Source organism: Palaemon carinicauda, chromosome 32 (genome assembly GCF_036898095.1).
Source record: "Palaemon carinicauda isolate YSFRI2023 chromosome 32, ASM3689809v2, whole genome shotgun sequence".
NCBI classification, from domain to species: domain Eukaryota; kingdom Metazoa; phylum Arthropoda; class Malacostraca; order Decapoda; family Palaemonidae; genus Palaemon; species Palaemon carinicauda.
Genome location: NC_090756.1, coordinates 79,450,933 through 79,472,035, shown reverse-complemented (window position 1 = coordinate 79,472,035; position 21,103 = coordinate 79,450,933). Strand labels below are relative to the sequence as shown.

The following is a 21,103-nucleotide window of genomic DNA, read 5'->3' as shown; positions in this document are numbered from 1 at the left end:
ACCAAACCAAGACTGACGGGTGACCGACGCAGTGTCAGTAATCCCTGCTGGAGGGAAGGGGATCTCCTGATCCTTCGGAGTGGACGCAACGGGGCCTGCCTGAAATGAAGAAAGGGAAGAATGTTGCCTGGACCTCTCCGGTGACTCTTCCTGGTCCTGGACGAGAGCCCTGCGCTTGCGCAGTGGCGATCCTGATGGCAATCTGGAAGTACGTGTCCCTGTCGGAAGCAAGCGCTGCTGATCCCGGCAAGGAGGAGGTTCGGGCGGCGGAAGAAGAGTCCTTGGAGCCTTCCTTCTTCAAGGCAGCCCTTGAAGGAGAAAGGTCTCTCTTGGACTTCTTCTTATGCCGCCGGGCAAACCTCTCCCACTGGGAGGTAGACCACTCCCTGCACTCACTACAAGTTAAGTCTCTATCACACCGTTGACCTCGACACTGCGGGCAAAGGGTGTGAGGATCCATCTCGACCGTCGACATTAATGTTCCACAGGGGCGGCCGGAGTGTCCAGGGCACTTGCGCATAATTGCGATGAAGGTAGAGGCCAACTTCCAAACACACAAAGCTGAAGAAAAAGAAAAAACAGATTAAGGCTGTCAAAAGCGAGGACGAAAGACAGACACGTCTGCTTATCGTCCGAGCCAAAAGTGAAGAGAGACAATTCACCGGTGTGTGGGGGGGAGGGGTAGCAAGCTACCCCTTGCCCTACCCCCTTGCTAACTAGCGCGGGGGTAGTTAACCCTCGTTAAAAATTTAATGGCTCGTCGTTTTCAGCTACGCCGAAAGTAATACCCTATGTAAATAGCGTGGTTTGTATTTCGGTTACGGAACAAAGACAATACCGTAGGAGAAGAGGATAAAGGATCTTCCCCAACAGCAGGCAAGGACTCGTCGATGGTCATCACATCAGGTACCTCCTCAGCAGATAGAAGGACAGAAGAGGTGAAAGTTAAGAAGAGGAGGGCACAGTAACAGAAGTTCTGGTGGTTGTAGCATCAGCGAACACCTTTAGAAACTTTGAAGCGGACAGATGACCAACAAACCAAGGGAATGCCACAACTTCCTCAAAAGCCCAGCACATTTTGCTGCCAGTCAGTACAAGGGAAGGTCAACTTTGAAGAAGAGGCAGAGGAGTATTACCTTCACGAGGGGAAGGCGATGCTTCTACCTTTCCTGAAGTAGGGCACAAAAGGTAGAAAGTCAGAAGGTGAGAAGGAGCTAAAGAGCCTCTTCAGTTACAGCTTGGGAGTTATCACATCTAAATTTAAAGTACTGTATCTTTCTTAGCTTTCTTCTTCTTCTTCCCAAACTATACCCATTGCAGAGGAGTTCACGACTTACATTCATCACAGGGGGATGACAACAAACAGACATGACAAATTCGAAGATAATTTGTATTTTTCCTAACCATACAAACCTTAGCTATTTACATTGGGTTTACCTTTTAGCGTAGCTGAAATGACGAGCCAATAGTTTTTAACGAGGGTTAATTACCCCCGCGCTAGTTAGCGGGGGGTAGGGGATGGGTAGCTTGCTACCCCTCTCCCCCACACACCGGTGATTTGCTTCACTTCACTTAGAGGTAGGACTTGACTTGGGGGCCAGGGATGGCGGGCAAATATGTGTAAATAGCTAAGGTTTGTATGGTTAGGAAAAATACAAATTATCTTTGAATTTGTCATTTGTTCCGTAACCGAAATACAAACCACGCTATTTACATTGGGTGACTTACCCCTTAGGAAGGGTAGAAAGTCCCCAGCCTTACTGACTTCGGCTTTGCCCGGGGACTCAATCCCTCAGTGAGCAACACTTGAGAGAAGGAGCCCCTGCACCTCACAAGTTCCTTGCTTCGCTAGGAACGAGTGGCCTACATAAGTTGTGTGTGGAGGAAGATGTGACTCGTCCTATGAAGTTGACCTTGAGACCTTTAGATAGGAATCTAGGATAGGACGTTCCCAATACCACCTCGTCAGGGTATGGAAGACGCAACAGTATTAAGCTTAATACTAGGAGCACAAGGAAGCATGGGTTACCTGCAGAGGTCAAGGTCAGCTATGCGAGGACCAGGATGCTGCTTCCCCAAGAGAGGGGAGAATGAAGAAAGTAAGGGTCAGACATACTCTTTCATTCACGCAGACTAAAACCGGGTAACAACGCCCTCAACCTACTGCTACTTGTCCATAAAGGAGCCTGAGGTTAGACCAGCTGTTGTGCAGCCACCACAGGGCCGATAGAAAACGTATCGAGGCTCCTGTGGGTCACGTCCTGCAGGTAGTGGGCTGTGAAGGTCGTCTGACGCTTCCAGACCCCAGCTTGAAGTACCTGCGTCACAGAGAAGTTTCTCTTGAAGGCCAGGGACGTAGCAACACCCCTGACATCGTGTGCCCTAGGGCGACGTGACGGAGGAGGGTCTGGATTCAAGACATGGTGGATAACCCTTCGAACTCAAGCTGAGATGGTGTTCCTGGTGACCCTCCTCTTCGTCCTGCCTGTGCTCACAAACAATGCTCGGACTTGAGGACGGACTGCAGCCGTTCTCTTCAAGTAGTGCCTCAGACACCTCACTGGACATAGTAGCAGCTGGTCTGGGTCGCTTGTTACAGAGCGGAGACTCGCGATCCTGAAAGAGTCGAACCGAGGATCCAGCACTCCAGGATTCTGAGACTTGGCTACAAACTCAGGGACGAACCTGAACGTTACCTCCCCCCCTCCCCTTGAATGGGCGATGTCGTACAAGAGACCATGAAGTTCACTAACCCGCTTGGCCGAAGCCAAAGCGAGCAGGGAAGCCGTCTTTCAAGAAAGGTGGCGATCGGAGGCCTGGCGTAATGGTTCGAAGGGAGGTCTCTTAAGAGCCCTGAGGACCCGAACCACGTTCCAAGGAGGAGGCCTCACTTCCGACTGGGGGCAGGTAAGCTCATAGCTACGTATGAGTAGAGAGAGTTCTAGCGAGGAAGAAATATCCACGCCTTTCAGCCTGAAGGCCAAGCTTAAGGCTGAGCGACAGCCTTTCACTGCCGAGACAGAAAGGCGCATTTCCTCCCGCAGATAAACGAGGAAGTCCGCTATTGCTGGAATAGTGGCATCAAGTGGAGAGATACCCCTCCCACGACACCAACCACAAAAGACTCTCCACTTCGCCTGGTAGACTCCCTCAGAGGACCTTCGCAGGTGCCGAGACATTCTCTCCGCAACCTGTTGCGAAAAGCCTCTCTCCGTGAGGAGACGCTGGATAGTCTCCAGGCGTGAAGCCGAAGCGAGGCCACGGCCTTGTGAGGGACGTTGGAGTGGGGTTGTCTGAGAAGCTCGTGTCGTGGAGGAAGTTCCCTAGGGAGCTCCGTCAGGAGCTGCAGAAGGTCCGGGAACCATTCCGCCTGATGCCATAGCGGAGCTACCAGAGTCATCGAACAGTTGACCGATAGTCTGGTCCTGTTGAGCACCCTTCTCATCAGACAGAACGGTGGGAATGCGTACACGTCGATGTTGTCCCACCGTTGCTGGAAAGCATCTTGCCAGAGTGCCTTGGGGTCCGGGACTGGGGAGCAGTACAGGGGCAGCTTGAAGTTCAACGCTGTCGCAAACAGGTCCACAGTCGGGGAACCCCACAAAGTCAGGACTTTGTTGGCTATCTGAGGATCCAAAGACCACTCGGTACTCACTATCTGCGAGGCCCTGCTCAGACTGTCGGCGAGCACGTTCCTCTTGCCAGGAATGAAGCGAGCTGATAGTGTTATCGAGTGGACTTCGGTCCACCTCAGAATCTCTACTGCAAGATGGGATAGCTGCTGCGAAAAAGTGCCTCCGTGCTTGTTGATATAAGCCACTACCGTGGTGTTGTCGCTCATCACCACCAAGGAGTGACCCGCCAGGGTCCGTTGGAACTGCTGAAGAGCCAGAAAGACGGCCTTCAGTTCTAGCAGGTTGATGTGTAGGCACTTTTCTGATTCTGACCAAAGGCCTGAGGCCCTCTGGTTCAGAACGTGCGCCCCCCACCCTTATTTTGACGCGTCCGAAAACAGAGTCAATTCCGGGGGGAGGACGAGAAGACTCACTCCCTTCCGCAGGTTCTCGTCGACCAGCCACCACCGCAAGTCCGTCCGTTCCAAAGATCCTATCGGGATCAGAATGTCCGATCCTTGATTCCACCTGGACTTGAGCCGCCACTGTTTGGAACCAGACGAGCCAGGGAGGACAGGTGACCTAAGAGACGCAACCACGACTGGGCGGGGAGCTCTTCTCGCCTGAGGAAGGGTTCCGCCACCCTCCTCAGCCTTGCTATCCGGTCGTCTGATGGAAAGGCTTTGTGGAGATTGGTGTCTATCAGTATGCCTAGATAAACCAGTCATTGGGACGGCTGCAGAGAGGACTTCTCGAGGTTTACCACGATCCCCAGATCCTGGCAAAGACCTAGAAGCCTATCTCGGTGCCGAAGAAGGGTCGACTCCGAGTCTGCTAGGATCAGCCAGTCGTCCAGATAACGAAGGAGACGAATGCCGTTCCTGTGCGCCCAAGATGAAATCAGAGTGAACACTCTGGTGAACACCTGAGGAGCTGTGGAGAGACCGAAACACAGCACCTTGAACTGGTAGATCTTGTCGTCTAGGCTGAATCTTAGGTACTTCCTGGAAGACGGATGGATTGGGATCTGGAAGTACGCGTCCTTTAGATCCAGTGTACACATGAAGTCTTGTGGTCTCACCGCAAGTCTGACCGTGTTCGCTGTCTCCATGCTGAACCGGGTTTGCTTGACAAACCCGTTCAGAGCCGAGAGGTCGATGACAGGTCTCCAGCCTCCAGACGCCTTCTTTACAAGAAAGAGTCGACTGAAGAAGCCTGGGGAGCCGTCGACGACCTCCTGGAGAGCACCCTTCTTGAGCATGGTCTCGACTTCGGCCCGAAGGGCCAGCCCCTTTGCCGACCCCGTGGCATAGGAGCTCAACAACACTGGATTCGCTGTCAGGGGAGGTTGAGATGTTGTGAACGGGACGCGATAGCCTTGGCCGATCACTGAAACCGTCCAAGCATCGGCCCCGTGTTGCTGCCACCTGCGGACGCAACGCTGAAGGCATCCCCCCACAGGTGGACACGCAGGGGGACTGCCACCCCTAGGGTTTGCGGCCGCGGCCGCTACCCCTAGGAGTCTTGCCTCCCCTGGAGGACTTGCCGCCCCTCTTGACCTTGGCTGGAAAGGGCTGGGGCTTAGACACCACTTTCTTAACTGCCGGTACCTGCTTCGGAGCCTTACGAGGCTGCTGCTGCTCTTGCGGCGGAGCTGGAGGCTTATAGGGCCGAGCTGTAAGGGCCCTATGGAGGAGGGAGTCCGTGCTAGATTTCCTCCACCTCTCAGCCGTTCGCTCCATATCCTGTGGCTCGAACAGATTCTCCCCAAGAAGGGAAGCACGTCTGAGCCTGCACACATCCACGGCGGGGACCTTCGGATGGAATCTCTCGGTCACCGCATCGCGCCTCTTCAACACCGAGTTGGCCCACAGGGTGGTGACCTGGTGCGCCAAGAACTCAATGAAGCGGGTGCCCGAGAGTAAGAAGGTCTCCAGGGCCTTCCTATTGGTCTCCTTAGACAAGTCCTCGGAGCGCAATAGGATGCCCAGAGTTCCTAGCCATACATCCAGCCATGAAGTGGCCTGCATGGCACACTTCGCGACCTTCTCATGGCTCAGGATCTCCGACGCCGAGAACGACACCTGCCGGGCAGAGAGCTTCTCGAGGGGAACTCCCTTAGCCAGCTCTTCCACGGAGTGATGGAGAGGAAGAGCGAGACTAGACTCACCCAAGATCTCGAAATACCTCCTCTGCTGGAGACGAGGAGGAGGGATGAGTTTGTTCCAGGCAGAGGAACGACTGGAGGAGGCAAAAATCGCGAGCTGAGCATTGGCCAGGCTCTGGCACTCTTCAATCCCCGAGACCAGGGCAGAGCCGCACTGGTCTTAGGGGCCTTCTGAACGTCGAACACTTGGTCCAGGACCGTGTCCTTGCCTTCTCGGGGGGCGATCACGCGGTCCATGAACCCGTTGAGTTGCCTCATCAGGCTCAGAACCTGCCAGAAGGCATGTTTAGGTTCCTGCTGATCTCCTCCTTGCGGGCTGGCAGCTAAGTTTCCTGTCCCCGGAACCTCTTCCTGGGGTGAAGCGTGGACGTTCCCCTGGGGAGCCGCGGGTTCCTGGCGAATCCTCGAAGATGATTTCGGGATGGTCTTGGAGTCCTTGGATTCCCTCCTGGGAGGGATACAGGACCCCAAGAAAGAGGTTCAAAGAGCTCCTTCCGCACGAGACGATTCCCCTCCATGAAGAGAAGACTACCCCCTTGGTGCTGAGGGGAAGACTATCGCTTCACTGGACTCTCCCGAGGACGGAAAAGCCTCGTCCACGGGAGAAGGAGAAAATGCTAGAGCAGGGGAAGGGGCCTTCCCGACAGACCTCTTAGGAACCAACTTCTCCCTGGGGGAAGTCACCACGAAGTCCACTCCTCTCTTTCTCTTCACCGTAGGTGAGACAGCCGTTGGTTTGTTGCCCTGATCGGCGAGTGCTGGTTTCATTACCCTCACTAACGCCCGCATCAGAGGACCAAACCAAGTCTGTTGTTCCACGGACACAGAGTCCGAAATCCTCGCTGGAGGGAAAGGGATCGGGCGATCCTTCAGAGTGGACACCACTGAACCTGCCTGAAAAGAAAAGGGGGAAGAAAGACGCACTGACCTCTCTGAAGTGTCTTCAGTGTCCTGCACAACAGTCCTGCGTTTTGATGGAGGCGATCCAGAGCGCTGTCACTGGCTGTAAAACTCGGCGCGAACAGTGGTCGCGCGAAGGCAAACGGTCGCGCGATCGCGCAGGGGAGCGGTCGCGCGGGCGCGCGCAGGCGAGCGATCGCGCGGGCGTGCAGGCGAGTGATCGCGCGTGTGCGCAGGAGAGCGGTCGCGCGGGCGCGCAGGCGAGTGGGCGCGAGGGCATACAGGCGAACGAGTGCGTGGGCGAGCCGGTGAACGAATGCGTTGGCGCGAGGGCGTACAGGCGAACGAGCGTGTGGGCGAGCCGGTGAACGAATGCGTTGGCGCGATGGCGAGGGAACGCGTTGCCGCGTGGGCGAGTGAGAACGTTCCGAAGATCGTTGGTGACGCTGGACAGGAGACCTGTAGCGCGAGGGAGAGCGATTGCGAGCAGGAGATCGGTGGTGCGCTGGCGAACGCTGGTGCGTAGGCGAGCGATGGCGCGTTGTCGCATGGTGACGCGGTGGCGAGCGATAGCGCGAGGGCGAGCTAGCAGAGGGCGAACCATGTCCTTCCAGAATCTCTGGGCGACGGCGCGTTGGAGACCGCATGCGCGCAGGCGATAAGTCACGCGGGCGATCCGGAGATCATGGGATCGCCGATGTACAGGTGATCGCTGACGCGTAGGAGAACGCTGACGAGCAGGCGATTGTAGAATCGTCTGTGAACGCTGGCGAGCTGGTGATTGCTGGCGAGCAGGAGGGCGACGCGTGAAATCCTGTGAAGGGACAGTCGGCGCGGCGCGTTCACGAACAGGAACAGGAAGCGCATAGGCGTGTGGGCGAACATGTGTTTTAGAAACACGCGCTGGAGAACGTGGGCGATGTTGTGCAGGAACAAGCTGAGGATCGCGAGAGCGCTCAGGAGACTGATGGCGCGCAGGGCGCCCAACAGGGACTGCAGGATATTCAGAGACCACAGGGGAGCGCTGGCGAACAAGAGGGCGATGATCCTCAGAAGAGCGCTGACGAACAGGAGAGCGCTGACGATCAGAAGAGCGCTGACGAGCAGGTGAGCGCCTGAGCGCTAACACTGCAGAAGGGCGAGCAGGGGAACGCTGGCGCGCTGAGCGCTCTTCAGGAACAACAGGTTGAAGGATGTCCTCAGGAGAGCGCTGGCGAGAAGGAGGGCGAACATCAGGAGAGCGCCGCCGAACAGGTGAGCGCTGACGAGCAGGAGAGCATTGACGAGCCGGAGAGCGCTGACGAGCAGGAGAGCGCCTGTGCGCTAACACTGCACGTGTAAGGGAAGAATCCCTTTGCCCCGAAGGGACCGTTGCCCGTCGGGTGACGAGGTCCCCAGAAGGTGAAGTTCTAGCAGGAGTAGGAGACCGATCCCCAGAGAGGTCTAATGAAGCTGGAGCTGTAGGCTGTTTACGACGAGGAGAGTCCCCTTCGGAAGAAGAATATCCAAAAAGGCGCCTCTTAACACCCTTATAAGGGGATGGGAGGCCCTTGTGACGCAGCGGACGGTGAGCCTTACGGCGAAGGCGGCCACGAGGAAGATCATCAGGACCATCAGTCCTCCGAAGGGGAGTCTCAGTCAAGGTACTCCCCTTAGAGGGAAGCTGGACAGCAGACGAGCCCGCAGGACTCCCTTCCCCCTTCGAAGGATGTACGGAAGGGGGAGGAGAGCCGTTAGCACTAACATCACCAACTGCACCTGCAGAGGATTGCCCCGCCCCGTCGGAGGCCTCTGCCACCACGACGTCGACGATAGACAGAGGGTCTACCTCTGCTATCACCGGCGACTGCTTAACGGCGGCCCCCAACTGGACAAGGTCAATCAGGGCAACCCTGGAGGGCAAGCCCTTCAGCCCCAGGGAAGCCCAAATCTGTAAAAGATCATCATTAGACAGTGATTCATCAATAACCTCCCCCAGAGGAGGAGGGGGAACCGCCCCGCTATGGGAGGCGACGCCCTCTCCCCCCACCCAAGGTCGGGAAACAGAACTAGGGCCTGCGCTACCACTCGGCCGACTCTCCTTAGGAGCCGAACGAGGGGGAGCTTCGGAGGAGGTTTGGGCGGCGAAAGAAGAGTCCCGAGAACCTTCCTCCTTCAAGGCAACCCCGGAAGACGAACGGTCTCTCTTGGACTACTTCTTACGCCGGCGGCCAAACCTCTCCCACTGGGAGGCAGACCACTCCCTGCACTCACTACACATATTTTCCTGATCACACCGTCGGCCTTGACACTGCGGGCAAAGGGTGTGAGGATCCGTATCCGTGGCCGACATAAAGGTACCACAAGGGCGGCCGGCAATACCAGGGCACGTACGCATAGCAATAATAAAGGTGGTCAACTTCTAACACACACACACGCTGTAGAGAAAAAGCAGAAAAAAGATTAAAGGCTGTCAACGGGGACGATGGACAGACACGTCTGTTCATCGCCGGAGCCAAAAGTGAAGTGAAGCAAATCACCGGTGTGTGGGGGGGAGGGGTAGCAAGCTACCCTTCCCCTACCCCCCGCTAACTAGCGCGGGGGTACTTAACCCTCGTTAAAAACTATTGGCTCGTCATTTCAGCTACGCTAAAAGGTAAACCCAATGTAAATAGCGTGGTTTGTATTTCGGTTACGGAACAAATACCCTTTAGACCAAGCACAAACAAGATTGGGACCCACAGCATTTCTACTCATAAACCTGGCCACAATCGTGACCAGGTTTATCAGGACAAACCTAAAATGTCTGCTCATGGAATCTCTATCATACAAACTGTAATAGATTCTGCCAAAAAAAAAAAAAAAAAAAAAAAAAAAAAGAATTGAAGAAGTCGAATAGTGCATTTGGACTGCTCAGCCGCTGAAATCAAAAGTGGCAGCTCAGTGGCCTCTTGGGTGGGTGGGTCCTGCCTCCTGCCAATAACTACCACCACTTAGTTATGAAATCTAACAGCCATTTCCAGCTTTGCTGAAATCACCTTTTTAAATGACGATGGCTTGTATCTGTGTTTGAACAAATATGACCTAACTGTAACTCCACTATGTACCTGTTTATCATGCCAGTGATACGGAAGCGCCACAGGCTCGTGAGAATGCGGAGCCGTGTGAGGATGTGCTCCCGGAACAGGAACTTGTGCAGCACTTCTTCGTGAAGAGCTTCCACTGCCAGACTGTGCCATCTTCACGTTTTCCTGCGAGGGAAAGTGTGGAAAGGTTAGCCTCATGCTTTTATCTTTATTCTTTGGCTAAAAGTTCAAACAGAAGCTTTCAAAAGAAACATACAGAGTAATATATTATCCTACAAACATAAAATTTACCTGAGAGAGAGAGAGAGAGAGAGAGAGAGAGAGAGAGAGATATCGCAACTCTTTCTAAGGTTTATTAAGACTAAAAAATACTAATAATAATAAATTTGAAAGTAATTTCCATTTTTCCTAACTATAAAAACCTTGAGCTCTTTACTATAGACACGTTTCTTTGGCATAGCTGAAACTAGCCATAAAACTTTTAGCGAGGAATGAGTTCTGGAATGAATTAACTAGGTGTGTAGAAGGACTGGGTAGAAAGAATTATGTAGTTGTTATGGGTGATTTAAATGCTAGAGTGGGCGCTGGAGAGGTAGAAGGTGTCATTGGGAAGTATGGCGTACCAGGTGAAAATGAGAGTGGTGAGAGACTGGTAGATATGTGTGTTGAACAAGAGATGGTGATAAGTGCTAGCTTTTTTAAAAAGAAAGATAAAAATAAGTATACATGGGTAAGAGTGGCAAATGGAAGAGTAGTAGAAAGGGCATTAATGGATTATGTGTTGATAACTAAAAGAATGTTTGGAAGATTGAAAGACGTGCACGTGTTTAGGGGTATGGCTAACGGTATGTCTGATCATTTTTTGGTGGAAGGAAAATTAGTTGTAGCAAAAGAGTGGGGGAATAGAGTAGGTGGATGTAAAAGGGAGTTAGTGAGGGTTGAAGAGCTAATAAAACCGGGGGTAAAAAGTAAATATCAGGAAAGGTTGAAAATGGCATATGACGAGGCGAGAGTAAGAGAAACTGGTAATTTAGAGGAGGAGTGGAAGTTAGCAAAAGAAAATTTTGTTGGGATTGCAAGTGATGTATGTGGCAAGAAGGTTGTTGGAGGCAGCATGAGGAAGGGCAGTGAATGGTGGAATGAAGGAGTGAAGGTAAAAGTGGAAGAGAAAAAGAGGGCTTTTGAAGAATGGCTGCCGAGTAATAGTGTAGAGAAGTATGAAAAATATAGAGAGAAAAAGGTGGAAGTAAAGCGCAAGGTACGTGAGGCAAAGAGGGCAGCTGACCTGAGGTGGGGTCAGGGACTGGGTCAGTCTTATGAAGAGAATAAGAAGAAGTTTTGGAAAGAAGTGAAGAGAGTAAGAAAGGCCGGCGCAAGAATTGAAGAGACAGTGAAAGATGGAAATGGAAGGTTGTTAAAAGGAGAGGAGGCAAGGAAAAGGTGGGCGGAATATTTTGAAAGTTTGCTGAATGTTGAGGATGATAGGGAGGCAGATATAATTGCTGTTCCGAGGTGCCAGTGATGGGAGATGAGAATGAGAGAGAGATTACAATAGAGGAAGTGAGGAGAGCACTAGATGAAACGAGAGTAGGAAAAGCATCTGGTATGGATGGTGTGAAAGCTGAGATGTTGAAGGAAGGGGGTGTGACTGTACTTGAATGGTTGGTGAGATTGTTTAATGTGTGTTTTGTGTTGTCAATGGTACCAGTAGATTGGGTCTGTGCATGCATTGTACCACTATATAAGGGTAAGGGAGATGTGCATGAGTGTTGTAATTCAAGAGGTATTAGTTTGTTGAGTGTAGTTGGAAAAGTGTATGGTAGAGTACTGATTAATAGGATTAAGGATAAAACAGAGAATGCAATCTTGGAAGTACAGGGTGGTTTTAGAAGAGGTAGGGGTTGTATGAATCAGATTTTTACAGTTAGGCAGATATGCGAGAAATATTTAGCAAAAGGTAAGGAGGTGTATGTTGCGTTTATGGATCTGGAGAAAGCATATGATAGAGTTGATAGGGAAGCAATGTGGAATGTGATGAGGTTATATGGAGTTGGTGGAAGGTTGTTGCAAGCAGTGAAAAGTTTCTACAAAGGTAGTAAAGCATGTGTTAGAATAGGAAATGAAGTGAGCGATTGGTTTCCGGTGAGAGTGGGGCTGAGAGAGGGATGTGTGATGTCGCCGTGGTTGTTTAACTTGTATGTTGATGGAGTGGTGAGAGAGGTGAATGCTCGAGTGCTTGGACGAGGATTAAAACTGGTAGACGAGAATGATCATGAATGGGAGGTAAATCAGTTGTTGTTTGAGGATGATACTGTACTGGTAGCAGACACAGAAGAGAAGCTTGACCGACTAGTGACAGAATTTGGAAGGGTGTGTGAGAGAAGGAAGTTGAGAGTTAATGTGGGTAAGAGTAAGGTTATGAGATGTACGAGAAGGGAAGGTGGTGCAAGGTTGAATGTCATGTTGAATGGAGAGTTACTTGAGGAGGTGGATCAGTTTAAGTACTTGGGGTCTGTTGTTGCAGCAAATGGTGGAGTGGAAGCAGATGTACGTCAGAGAGTCAATGAAGGTTGCAAAGTGTTGGGGGCAGTTAAGGGAGTAGTAAAAAATAGAGGGTTGGGCATGAATGTAAAGAGAGTTCTATATGAGAAAGTGATTGTACCAACTGTGATGTATGGATCGGAGTTGTGGGGAATGAAAGTGATGGAGAGACAGAAATTGAATGTGTTTGAGATGAAGTGTCTGAGGAGTATGGCTGGTGTATCTCGAGTAGATAGGGTTAGGAACAAAGTGGTGAGGGTGAGAACGGGTGTAAGAAATGAGTTAGCGGCTAGAGTGGATATGAATGTGTTGAGGTAGTTTGGCCATGTTGAGAGAATGGAAAATGGCTGTCTGCTAAAGAAGGTGATGAATGCAAGAGTTGATGGGAGAAGTACAAGAGGAAGGCCAAGGTTTGGGTGGATGGATGGTGTGAAGAAAGCTCTGGGTGATAGGAGGATAGATGTGAGAGAGGCAAGAGAGCGTGCTAGAAATAGGAATGAATGGCGAGCAATTGTGACGCAGTTCCGGTAGGCCCTGCTGCTTCCTCCGGTGCCTTAGATGACCGCGGAGGTAGCAGCAGTAGGGGACTCAGCAGTATGAAGCTTCATCTGTGGTGGAAATGTGGGAGGTTGGGCTGTGGCACCCTAGCAGTACCAGCTGAACTCGGCTGAGTCCCTGGTTTAGGCTGGAGGAACGTAGAGAGTAGAGGTCCCCTTTTTTGTTTTGTTTCTTGTTGATGTCGGCTACCCCCCAAAATTGGGGGAAGTGCCTTTGGTATATGTATGTATGTATGTATAACCACCCGCCGCTAATTAGCGGGTGGGGATAGAAGAGGGTAGACCAGGTTCACACACACAAACACACACTGGTTATATGACATCACTTTTGATTGTAGGCAGGACTTACAGAGGTGATGGCAGGTTAAGTATGAGTAAAGAGCTCAAAGTTTGTATAATTAGGAAACACAAACTACTTTCAAATTTGTCATTTGTTCCAACACCTCATACAAACCCTTTTGCTCTTTACTATAGAGACTCAACCTTAGATGGCTGGGAATTTTGACCAGGGGTGTGACTCTGTGCTCTGTACGAGCATAATACAGGCACCCTGATATTTTCCTAACTCTCGAATATTTTCGAGAGCTAATAACCTGGCCAGTCAGTGTGTGTGTGTGTGTGCAAACTAAGCACTGTGACTTGACCAGGTAAAAATTCTTGGAGTGGAACACACTGCTTATGTACCCTAGCCATTGCCCCACTCCCCCTCCCTGTGGGGATGAGGACATGAGAAATATATTTCATGCTACACAAGGGATATAGTTATTACCTACAGATGGAGGAGGACAGCTTGCAGAATTCCACAGGTGTTGTGCCCCTAGATGGGAAGATGAAGGAAGAAAAGGCCAGTTACTCTACCATTCATCCCAGAATCATCCCTTGTAATGTCTGGCCTGAATTGACTGCTACTTGTCCTGCAAGGGAGCTGAGGTATCTCAAACCACATGTTTTGCAGCCACTAAAGGACCTGTGGAGAAGGCATTCAAGTTCCTGTGGGTAAGGTCTTGCAAGTGATAGGCTGTGAAGGTCGTTTGATGCTTCCAAACACCCGCTTGAAGTACCTCCTCCACAGAAGTTCTTTGTAAATGCTAGGGACGTACTTATGCCCGTAACATCATGAGTTCTGGGTCTACGATCTTGTGGAGGAGAGTCTGGATTCAAGGCCCGATCTATGATCTGTTGAATCCAAGAATAGATTGCTTACGAAAAGCTTGTTTACATGTGGGTGAGCTCCTGCAGATCGTTTAAAATAACCCCTCCGTGCTCTTACAGTAAATAGTAACAATTAATCAGGATCAAAAAATATAGTACTGAGTCTCTCAATCCGGAAGGACCCAAACCTCGGGTCCACTACAGCCAGAGTCTGAGTCTTGGCAATAGACTTAGGGTCAAAGTTGAGTGTTACCTAACCCCTATTCCCTGACTGAAATATGTTGTAGAAGAAACCATGTCCTTCACTGGCTCTCATAGCAGCGGTCAAACCGAGAAGGAAAAACCCAGCTTAAGAGTCAAGTTATGATATGAGGACTGACTAGCAGTATGAAGCACTCCATTCTGAGAGCTTGGTACAAAAACTACACTCCAAGAAGGTGGTCCAACTTCTGATTGGGGACCAGTAAGCTCGACACACTATATGAGACAATTCCCTAGAGGAAATGTTGCCTCTCTTCAAATGAAAGACAAGACTCACAGCCAGGCAGTATTTTGTCACGGTTGAAATCGAGCAGGGTCTTTCCTCTCCGAGATACAGCAAGATTCACTGTCCCAGGGAGAGTAATACGATCAGCTCGAGGTTTCTTTTCATGATCTCAACCTTAGCGGATAGACCACTTCGCCTGCCAAAAGGCGAGAAGCCTGTCTCGGTGAAGGAGAAGAGTATCCCATAGTCTTCTAGAACTAGCCAATCATCTAGATCAGTGGTTCTCAAACTGGGGGTCGCGACCCCCCTGGGGGTCGCCAAATGCTTTTGGGGGGGTCGCGAGATGATGTTAAGAAAATATAAATATAAGTAAGCAAAAAATGTTATTTTCATTAGTAAAATAAATTTTTGAATATACTTACCCGGTGATCATGTAGCTGCAGCTCTGCTGCCCGACAGAAAAAACCTACGGGCGGGATACGCCAGCGATTGCTATACAGGTGGGGGTGTACAACAACAGCGCCATCTGTCGAGTAGGTACTCAAGTACTTCTTGTCAACAAAGAACCAATTTTCTCCTCGGTCCACTGGGTCTCTATGGGGAGGAAGGGTGGGTCCTTTAATTCATGATCACCGGGTAAGTATATTCAAAAATTTATTTTACTAATGAAAATAACATTTTTCAATATTAATCTTACCCGGTGATCATGTAGCTGATTCACACCCAGGGGGGTGGGTGGAGACCAGCATACATGTTAACATTAGAAGCTAAGTATCCCGTATTTCATTTTAGCAGTTATTCAAAATAACAAACATAAAATTAATAAGTACCTGGTAAGGAAGTCGACTTGAACCATTACTCTGCCTTTTTAAGTACGTCTTCCTTACTGAGCCTCGCGATCCTCTTAGGATGCTGAGCGACTCCTAGGTGCTGAAGTATGAAGGGCTGCAACCCATACTAAAGGACCTCATCACAACCTCTAATCTAGGCGCTTCTCAAGAAAGAATTTGACCACCCGCCAAATCAACCAGGATGCGAAAGGCTTCTTAGCCTTCCGTACAACCCAAAAACAACAATAAAAAGCATTTCAAGAGAAAGATTAAAAAAGGTTATGGGATTATGGGAATGTAGTGGTTGAGCCCTCACCTACTACTGCACTCGCTGCTACGAATGGTCCCAGGGTGTAGCAGTTCTCGTAAAGAGGCTGGACATCTTTAAGGTAAAATGATGTGAACACTGACTTGCTTCTCCAATAGGTTGCATCCATTACACTCTGCAGAGATCTGTTTTGTTTGAAGGCCACTGAAGTTGCGACAGCTCTAACTTCATGTGTCCTTACCTTCAGCAAAGCATGGTCCTCCTCATTCAGATGAGAATGGGCTTCTCTAATCAAAAGCCTGATGTAATAAGAAACTGCGTTCTTCGACATCGGTAAAGCAGGTTTCTTAATAGAACACCATAAAGCTTCTGATTGTCCTCGTAATGGCTTCGTACGTCTTAAATAGTACTTAAGAGCTCTTAGTGGGCATAGCACTCTCTCTTGTTCGTTTCCAACCAAACTGGACAGACTTGGAATCTCGAACGATTTGGGCCAAGGACGAGAAGGGAGTTCGTTTTTAGCTAAAAAACCAAGCTGTAAGGAACATGTAGCCGTTTCAGATGTAAATCCTATGTTCCTGCTGAAGGCGTGTATCTCACTGACTCTTTTAGCTGTTGCTAAGCAAACGAGGAAAAGAGTCTTCAAAGTGAGATCTTTAAAAGAGGCTGATTGAAGCGGTTCGAACCTTGCTGACATCAGGAACCTTAAAACCACGTCTAAGTTCCAACCTGGTGTGGCTAACCGACGCTCCTTTGAGGTCTCAAAAGACTTAAGGAGGTCCTGTAGATCTTTGTTGTTGGAAAGATCTAAGCCTCTGTGGCGGAAGACTGCTGCCAACATGCTTCTGTAACTTTTGATCGTAGGAGCTGAAAGGGATCTTACATTCCTTAGGTGTAAAAGGAAGTCAGCTATCTGCGTTAGAGGTACTGGTTGAGGATACTGAATTCGCCTTGCACCAGCTTCGGAAGACTTCCCATTTTGACTGGTAGACCTTGAGAGTGGATGTCCTCCTTGCTCTGGCAATCGCTCTGGCTGCCTCCTTCGAAAAGCCTCTAGCTCTTGAGAGTCTTTCGATAGTCTGAAGGCAGTCAGACGAAGAGCGTGGAGGCTTGGGTGTACCTTCTTTACATGCGGCTGACGCAGAAGGTCCACTCTTAGAGGAAGAGTCCTGGGAACGTCTACTAGCCATTGCAGTACCTCGGTGAACCATTCTCTCGCGGGCCAGAGGGGAGCAACCAACGTCAACCTTGTCCCTTCGTGAGAGGCGAACTTCTGCAGTACCTTGTTGACAATCTTGAACGGGGGGAACGCATAAAGGTCTAGATGGGACCAATCCAGAAGAAAGGCATCTATGTGAACTGCTGCTGGGTCCGGAATCGGTGAGCAATAATTTGGGAGCCTCTTGGTCATCGAGGAAGCGAACAGATCTATGGTGGGCTGACCCCACAGGGTCCATAGTCTGTTGCAAACATTCTTGTGAAGGGTCCATTCTGTAGGGATGATCTGACCCTTCCGGCTGAGGCGGTCTGCCATGACATTCATGTCGCCTTGAATGAACCTCGTTACAAGAGATATGTTTCGATCTCTTGACCAGGTGAGGAGGTCCCTTGCGATCTCGAACAACTTCATCGAATGAGTCCCTCCTTGCTTGGAGATGTACGCCAAGGCTGTAGTGTTGTCGGAGTTCACCTCCACCACCTTGCCTAGAAGGAGGGACTTGAAGCTTCTCAAGGCCAGATGAACTGCCAGTAGCTCCTTGCAGTTGATGTGTAGTGCTCTTTGATCCGGATTCCACGTGCCCGAGCATTCCCGACCGTCCAGTGTCGCACCCCAGCCCGTGTCCGATGCGTCCGAGAAGAGAAGGTGGTCGGGGGTCTGAACAGCCAGTGGTAGACCTTCCCTGAGAAGAATGTTGTTCTTCCACCAAGTGAGTGCAGACTTCATCTTCTCGGAGATAGGAACTGAGACCGCTTCTAGCGTCATGTCCTTTCTCCAGTGAGCAGCTAGGTGATACTGAAGGGGTCGGAGGTGGAGTCTCCCTAACGCGATGAACTGGTCCAGCGATGAAAGCGTCCCTATCAGACTCATCCACTGTCTGACTGAACATCGGTTCCTCTTCAGCATGCTCTGGATGCATTCTTGGGCTTGACTGATTCTGGGGGCCGACGGAAAAGCCCGAAAAGCTTGACTCTGAATCTCCATACCTAGATAGACTATAGTTTGGGATGGGACGAGTTGGGACTTTTCTATATTGACCAGGAGACCCAATTCCTTGGTCAGATCCAGAGTCCATTTTAGATTCTCCAGACAGCGACGACTTGACGCAGCTCTTAAAAGCCAGTCGTCCAAATAGAGGGAGGCTCTGATGTCTGCTAAATGCAGGAATTTGGCAATATTCCTCATCAGTCTGGTAAACACTAGAGGTGCCGTGCTTAGGCCAAAGCACAGGGCTTGGAACTGGTAAACCACCTTCCCAAAGACGAACCTTAGGAAAGGTTGGGAATCTGGGTGGATGGGGACGTGAAAGTACGCGTCCTTTAGGTCTAACGAGACCATCCAGTCTTCCTTCCTGACCGATGCTAGCACCGACTTCGTCGTCTCCATGGTGAACGTCTGCTTGGTGACAAAGACATTTAGAGCACTGACGTCTAGCACCGGTCTCCACCCTCCTGTCTTCTTCGCTACTAAGAAGAGACGGTTGTAGAAGCCCGGGGATTGATGGTCCCGGACTATGACTACCGCTCCCTTTTGTAGCAAGAGAGACACCTCTTGCTGTAAAGCTAGCCTCTTGTCCTCCTCTCTGTACCTGGGAGAGAGGTCGATGGGAGTTGTTGCTAGAGGGGGCTTGCGCAAGAATGGAATCCTGTACCCCTCTCTGAGTAACTTCACAGACTGTGCGTCTGCACCCCTGTTCTCCCAGGCCTGCCAGTAGTTCTTGAGCCTGGCTCCCACTGCTGTCTGGAGAAGATGACAGTCAGACTCTGCCTCTTGAGGACTTGGAACCCTTCTTCTTGTTGCCACGTTGACTATCGGCACGGGAACCTCCTCTGCTGGAGGTTCTGCCACGAAAGGGCGGAATGAACCTAGACGCTGGTGTGTCCATCCTAGGTCTAGGCACGGAAGGTAAAGCTGTGACTTTACGTGCGGATGACGCCACCAGGTCATGGGTGTCTTTCTGGATCAACGAGGCGGCAATCCCCTTGATCAGCTCTTCAGGAAAGAGACACTTCGATAGCGGAGCAAACATCAGCTCTGACTTCTGACATGGTGTGACTCCCGCCGACAAGAAGGAGCAAAGGTGATCTCGCTTCTTGAGAACTCCAGACACGAAAGAAGCCGCAAGCTCGCCAGACCCATCCCGAATGGCTTTGTCCATGCAGGACATGATGAGCATGGCAGAGTCCTTATCCGAAGGGGAGGTCTTTCTGCTCAACGCTCCCAAACACCAGTCTAGGAAGTTAAAGATCTCAAACGCACGGAAAACTCCCTTTAAAAGATGGTCCATGTCCGAAGAAGTCCAGCAAATCTTGGACCGTCTCATAGCCAGTCTGCGGGGAGAGTCTACCAGGCTTGAGAAGTCGCCCTGGGCAGAGGCAGGAACTCCCAAGCCGAGAACCTCTCCTGTGGCATACCATACGCTAGATCTGGAAGCAAGCTTGGCCGGGGGAAACAAGAAGGTTGTCTTCCCAAGTTGCTTCTTGGTCTGCAGCCACTCTCCCAGTACCCTTAAAGCTCTCTTGGACGAGCGAGCGAGTACGAGCTTCGTAAAGGCAGGGGCTGCTGACTGCATGCCTAAAGCGAACTCAGAGGGAGGTGAGCGTGGAGCTGCAGACACAAACTGGTCCGGATACAACTCCTTAAACAGGGCAAGGACTTTCCTAAAGTCTAAGGAGGGAGGCGTAGTCTTGGGTTCATCTATGTCGGAGTGTTGATCGTCCAAATCCGCAGCTTCGTCGTCATCAGAGATTCCTTCATCCGAAAGCTGAGGAGGAAGCGGCAAAGGAGGAGAAGAAAGTTGAACGGCTGAATCCGGCAGCACGGGTGCATGCGTAGCTGCACTGGATCCAACATCATGCCGCTGCTGGTCAGTCTGAGAGCTGGCAACAACCAAAGCGGAGTGGTGGTGCGTGGTGGGGACTGCCGTGGGTTGCGGAGACTGCCGCATCGCGTCAAAACACGGCAGCTTGACTGCACCTTCCCACTGCTGATGCGGTAGCTCACGCATGTCAATGGAGGGTGCCGCACGTCGGCTAACGTCAACATGCGTCTGGCAGGGTCAACTGCGCATCGGTGGTGGAGCTCTCACAGCCGGAGTGTGGGAGCAGGCAGCCGCAGTGTCAGCTGAGCGCACAACCGTGGCAGGTTGTAGGTTAACGGGTGCAGCGTTAACCTTCTCAGCACGATACTCCTGCATGAAGGAAGCTAGCTGAGTCTGCATAGACTGCAGCAAAGACCACTTAGGGTCTACAGCAGTTGCTGCGGCAACAGACGGAGTGATTGCCTGCTGCGGAACCACTCTACCTCTCTTGGGAGGTGTGCAGTCTTCGGAAGACTGCGGCGAGTCCGAACTGACCCAGTGGCTACACCTGGGCCGTTGGACTCGCTCGGAAGGGACCTTGCGCTTGAGAGGTCGTGAGACCTTGGTCCAGCGTTTCTGTCGAGAAACTTCTTCCGCAGACGAGGAATGAATGGGCTCACTCGTCTGTTTGTGGGTGGGACGATCTCTGCAAGATACGTCCTCAACCACTGAGGGTACGTCTGTACGCTGATCAAGGCCTGTCGAACCCTTTGGTCGTACGACATTGCTTCTCCCCTGGGCTTGGGAGCTTGCAAGAGGTCCCGGACTGGGAGGACAACAGGCACGAACAGACGCACCCTCATGCGTAACACTGACACTTTTCACTGCACTTGCACTCACTACACTTCCCACTGCACTTTTCTCCTTCAACTCCCTGACGTCAGCCAGGAGTTGATTGCGGTCATTTGCTAATGACTCAACTCTGTCACCAAGAGCCTGAATGGCACGCATCATATCCGCCATCGAAGGTTGATGAGAGCTAGTAGGAGGGTCGGGTGTAACCACTACAGGGGAAGGAATAGGTTGTGGGGCATGGGGAGAGGAAAAATCAAAAGAGCGAGACGAACTCCTCCTGATCCTATCCTTCTCTAGCCTACGTGCATTCTTGAGGAATTCTTGAAAATCGAATTCCGAAAGCCCAGCGCATTCCTCACATCGATCTTCCAATTGACAGGCTTTACCCCTACAATTGGAACAAACGGTGTGAGGATCTATAGAGGCCTTCGGAAGACGCCTAGAACAGTCCCTAGCGCTACACTGCCTGTACTTGGGGACTTGAGTAGGGTCAGACATCTTGAATTAGTCAAAGGGGGAAATCCAAAATCTATCCAAGTCGTCAACAAATAATCCAAAATCTAATCAATGAAAGTGATAAAGTATTGATGATAACTTCTGTACAGCGAAAGCTAATAACTAGAGAGAATACTTCACCAAATAGCGTGA

General features: G+C 51.0%; 1 protein-coding gene across 3 annotated transcripts in view; it reads right to left on the bottom strand.

Moving 5' to 3' along the window:
• The window catches only part of LOC137625403 (coiled-coil domain-containing protein 102A-like), a 291,278-nt gene that overhangs the window by 212,955 nt on the left and 57,220 nt on the right, over nt 1-21,103 (bottom strand). For all 3 annotated transcript variants that reach the window (XM_068356292.1, XM_068356291.1, XM_068356290.1), the window contains exon 2: nt 9,768-9,911. In XM_068356292.1, the coding sequence (XP_068212393.1) occupies nt 9,768-9,911 (144 nt within the window). The remainder of the gene's footprint in view (nt 1-9,767; nt 9,912-21,103) is intronic.